General features: G+C 41.2%; 1 protein-coding gene across 1 annotated transcript in view; it reads left to right on the top strand.

The window, feature by feature from the left end:
• The window catches only part of inpp5l (inositol polyphosphate-5-phosphatase L), a gene marked incomplete at its 3' end in the record, with an annotated part of 12,859 nt that extends 10,813 nt beyond the window's left edge, over nucleotides 1–2,046 (top strand). The window contains 6 exon segments of the mRNA XM_035657725.1: nucleotides 525–644; nucleotides 1,029–1,113; nucleotides 1,213–1,308; nucleotides 1,394–1,468; nucleotides 1,769–1,842; nucleotides 1,935–2,046. Coding sequence (XP_035513618.1) covers nucleotides 525–644; nucleotides 1,029–1,113; nucleotides 1,213–1,308; nucleotides 1,394–1,468; nucleotides 1,769–1,842; nucleotides 1,935–2,046 — 562 coding nt within the window.
• Between the last annotated feature and the right edge of the window lie 2,466 nt (nucleotides 2,047–4,512).

Here is a 4,512-nt window from a genome sequence, read left to right as displayed (position 1 = left end):
CTGTCCTATTAAATATGATCAGCTGTTGGTACCATATACTGAATGTTACAGGACTGAACACATTTTTATTTTATTAGATTATAAATGTATATTCTTTGCTATGTTTAGAGTCCACTTATTTGAAATTGAGCTAAATATAGTCCTGAAACGAACCTGCTACAGCCTGTGTTTTCTGAGAACATTAGTCACTATTTGCTCTGCTGTGTTACCTGGGGGTAATAACAAAAGGATCCCACAATCTGTGTGCCACAACTTCACGCTGTGAGTCAACACAGCTCATTGGTTGGATGCACATTAATTGTTTTCCAGTGACAGCCAAAGAAAAGGAGTGAACGCTCAGCTCAAAAGACAAATGTGCTTGTTTGTAGACTCAGCATTAACACGAGTGACACCCGTGTTGGCACACACGCACGCACTCGCCTGTAACATGTCAGTCTTTGGTGTTATCAGATTGTTTCCTGTTTCTAATCTCCACCTGCCACATATAACCATATTTTGCATGTGTGTGTGTGGGTTCTTTACAGAGGTCTGGACCTGGTCAATGTCCACCTGTTCCATGATGCCTCCAACCTCATTGCCTGCAACTCCAGTCCTTCCATTTACTCAGCCAACCGCAAAAACGCTCTCAGATATGTCATCAACAGGTCAGATTTCCAGCTGCACACAACTATTGAAAATATGACTGTGAAATGTACAAGGTGAAAGCAAATACACACTAAGTAAAAACCAAAAAACGACAAAGTAAGGCTCCTCGTCTTGGTTAATATCTGCTATCATCAAGCCTTTCCTGTCTTGTAAACAGGATATTTCAGGAATGTACATAAGCTCTGACCTTTGAATGGAACAATAGACTATCTTGAAAATATTATCCTATTTATATGAATTTGTAAACACTCAAAGGAAAGGATTAATAAAGAAAAGGTGAGGTTTTATAGAGAAAAAGTGAGGTTTAATAGAGAAAAAGTGAGGTTTTATTGAGGAACAAGACCCAAACATTTGTGTGTGATTTATGTGCTATTTCCTTTCAGGATATCAGACAGCTGCTACACTCCTCTGCCTTTCTTCCTGTTTGGAGATTTCAACTTCCGTTTGGACACACTCAGTCTGGTCCAGGTGTGTAACAACTTTAATTTCTCCTAAAGCTCAGGTGATCGGGATGTGATGTGCCATTTTAACACACACCCTTTCCTGCACTTGTGTTTCTGCGAGCAGCATCTGTCCACCTCGGCAGATGTGCAGACGGTGAAGAAGGACTGCAGCAACGAAGTGGAGAAAATCATCTGTGAAGAAAAAGACAACGACCACCAGGTGATTAAAATCAGTTCGGATAAGACGGCGACTAATGCTTTATTTTAGTGCTGCTTTCACTGTACCTGGCCTCGTTCACCTGCAGGTGCTGCTCCACATTGAGGAGAAGCTGTTCACCTACCTGCACCAGGCGGTTTTCAGGGAGGATAACGGCAGAGCAGTGAGTACACATGCTCAACCTTTACCCACACTGATCCCATCAGCTGCACATGCCTGAGAGAAACTCTGTGCTTCAACTGGCTGCTTAGCAACAATCTGAGTCTTCACAGATTTTAGATTAGATCTCTATCAGCGGAAGTAAAGTCCTCTGAATGACAGTAAAGTAAATACAAAAGCAATGAGGTAAAGAAAACTGATAACTTTGACAGGGTTTTCACCCATGTTTAAGTTGTCACTCACGTCATGCTCGTGTTTAATGTGTTGAGATTTCCTGTAATCAGCACCGGCCTCTATCCCTCAGCTTTTGAAATATGACAAAGAAGCAGCAGCCTTTCAGGATGTTATTAGGGAAGAGGACATCACGTTTCCACCCAGGTAAGACTTCTAACTGAGCTGCCTGCTGCAAACATACTGGATATAAACCCCCATCTGTTATCCCTTCAATGCACTGTCCTCCTCTCTCTCAGCTACCCCTACAGTGAAGAGTACACTAAACCGACCCAGTACATGAACACTCGCTGCCCTGCCTGGTGTGATCGTATCCTCATGTCACACACTGCCCAAGAATTCATCCACACGGTCAGTCAGTGCTCACTGAAGCTGAAACTCTTTTTCATGTTACATGTTTACGCTTCCACCCAGAGTGCAGAATATTTTCTCTGGTAGAAGGCATATACGTACTGTATATATGCACGGGACTGCAGCTTCTCAATGGGTTATTTATTTTCAGGTAAGGCTAAGTGGACCTTTCAAACACCATTGCAAACAATATTTACAGTCTCATGGCTAGAGAGTTTATAACAAGATCATCAAAATAATGATGAATTATCCTTTTTTATTTTTTTTATTTTTTTTAAGAATACTCACCTGTCGACCTTCATGTTATCTTATATATATATATATATATTATACGCATTATTGATATCTATAGCATAATATATTATTATATATATATCACCTATATATATATATAGTATATTATTTATTTTGTTATACTATAAATTCTGTTAACAATGTTTTTTTCTAACAGGGTAATTTACCATTCAAAATTCATGTTATGTTCACTAATCGAGCTCCTTAGATTTTCTGTAAGAAACACGGACAAAAGACCAGGCTTACTTATTCCAGATGGTGACCGTCGTTTTCGGCTGTACCGCTGGTAGCTAATTAAATGCGTAGATTATGGAGTTGGTGTTGTGAGCTAACTTGTTTTAATAGTGCGCTTTATGACTTCCGTACATGATGAGACTGTTCTGTGCAGGTGGTAGACATTCCACAGATTGTGTGATTACATGGATACTGTTGTATCGGTGAGGACTGAGGCGAAATGGACAGTATAGAGTATCGTTCCATACTGGGTACTCAGAGGGGGCATTACGAGGGGGATTGTCTATAGATCCAAAGTAATGGGTGAACTTAGCTTGGGTGTGGCGCCATTTGGGAATATGAAAAGATATGCTATAGTCATCCTATATAGCCTGGCATTAGGTTATGGTTGCGGATTGAATGAAACCTCTTTTTACAATCCATATAGAATATACGCTGTTGGTGTTGTCACTTGCTGTAGTAAAGCTTCTGGTTTGAACTACATTCTCCACTGCTTGCTACTCTTGACTCTGCACTTGCTCAGTGTTTCAGTGGGCCGTCCATGTAACAACCAAATAGTGCGTTTTAGCCGGATAACATGCAACAATAGATTATTAAGAACACTTTTACCAAGAAGGTATTAGAATACACAAACGCGATCCTGGCCCTTGTTTATTGTGTTTGCGTAACATTGGTTCATTTTAATACCCTTGAACTGGTTATTGTGGCATTTAGAAACACAGAATGTCTGACTCATTATAACCACTTTTTTCTGCATCTTTCATTATTTCTTACAAGGGCTGGGCCACTTAGGTCTTGCTGTCATTTACTGGAATTTTTACCATCGGTAAATATTTACATAACTTGGTTATTGGTTCTGTCTTTTTTGTGTGTTCTGGTTTCTCCCTCCAGCATTTCCATGAAAAGCTGCCTTATCCTTGTTAGAAAAACACACTATAAAACTAGATGGTGTCTTTCTTGTTCTACTCAAAATTGTGACGGTTCTAAAGCAATAATTGTGTCAGCTCCGGTCGCCGACGATCACTGAATTCTTCGGAGTACAAACAGGTTAATATAGCATATATGTGTGGGGGGCAAACAAACCAGCCCTTGTGAGTAACTCTGGTGTGTTCTTGTGTTTCTTGTAGCGGTTTTCTTGTTCTTCTCCTGAGCAATATGACCATTGCATCGGGATGTTCTGAATGGTAAGGAGTATGTGCCAGTGAGTGTGTTTTTCAGTATATGTACCGTGCTTGTGGAGATGTATATGTTCTGGGGATTCCAAGTGTGTGAGAGCGATCACAGTCAATCTTGCTCCGCTCCCCAGAAGCCATTAACCCAGGCTGGCCATGAGTGGATATAACTAAGGATGAAGTTGCTCGGCACGGCGCCTTCTGTGTCCATGGTAGTGGACCAGAGGCGATCAGCACCTTTCACTGGTTATGGTCTTTGATCCTCTCCACTTTGTCACTGTGCTACACATAGAGTGCATTGGCTGGCCCGCTTTCATTAATTACCATTGGCATGTCGCTGGCAGACGATGCTCCTGCCCCGGACAGGTTATTTGGCATTGTTTCACGGCCATGATTTTTGTTTTGTGGTTTATTTTTCTTATTTTAAGGATGTGACGTCTTTTTCGCATGAGGCTGCAAGAATGATGCCGATCCACACATGAAGCGGAGCGTAAAAGATGCTACAACGGTAGCTCGGCTTTTTCGTTTCATGTTTGACAGTTTGCAGACACAGCAGGCAAGTTATCCGGGACATCGTAACTCGGCTACATTTTGACTTTCATTCATAACAGTTGATTTCACATGGGAGTGCTTGGCCTTCTTCTAGAAGGGAGGTGTTCTTGGTGTGGCTTTTGAATCGAGCTCTTGGAATTTTTCGCCAATGGCCTTACTTCGGATATTAATATGTGACGAAACTAAGGCACGCTTTTTGATGAACCGCTGACAA

This window comes from Morone saxatilis, unplaced genomic scaffold, assembly GCF_004916995.1.
Source record: "Morone saxatilis isolate NCDOM2014 unplaced genomic scaffold, NCSU_SB_2.0 Contig16, whole genome shotgun sequence".
NCBI lineage: Eukaryota > Metazoa > Chordata > Actinopteri > Moronidae > Morone > Morone saxatilis.
The sequence above is the reverse complement of the archived record's forward strand: the minus strand, read 5'-3'. Positions and strand labels throughout refer to the sequence as shown.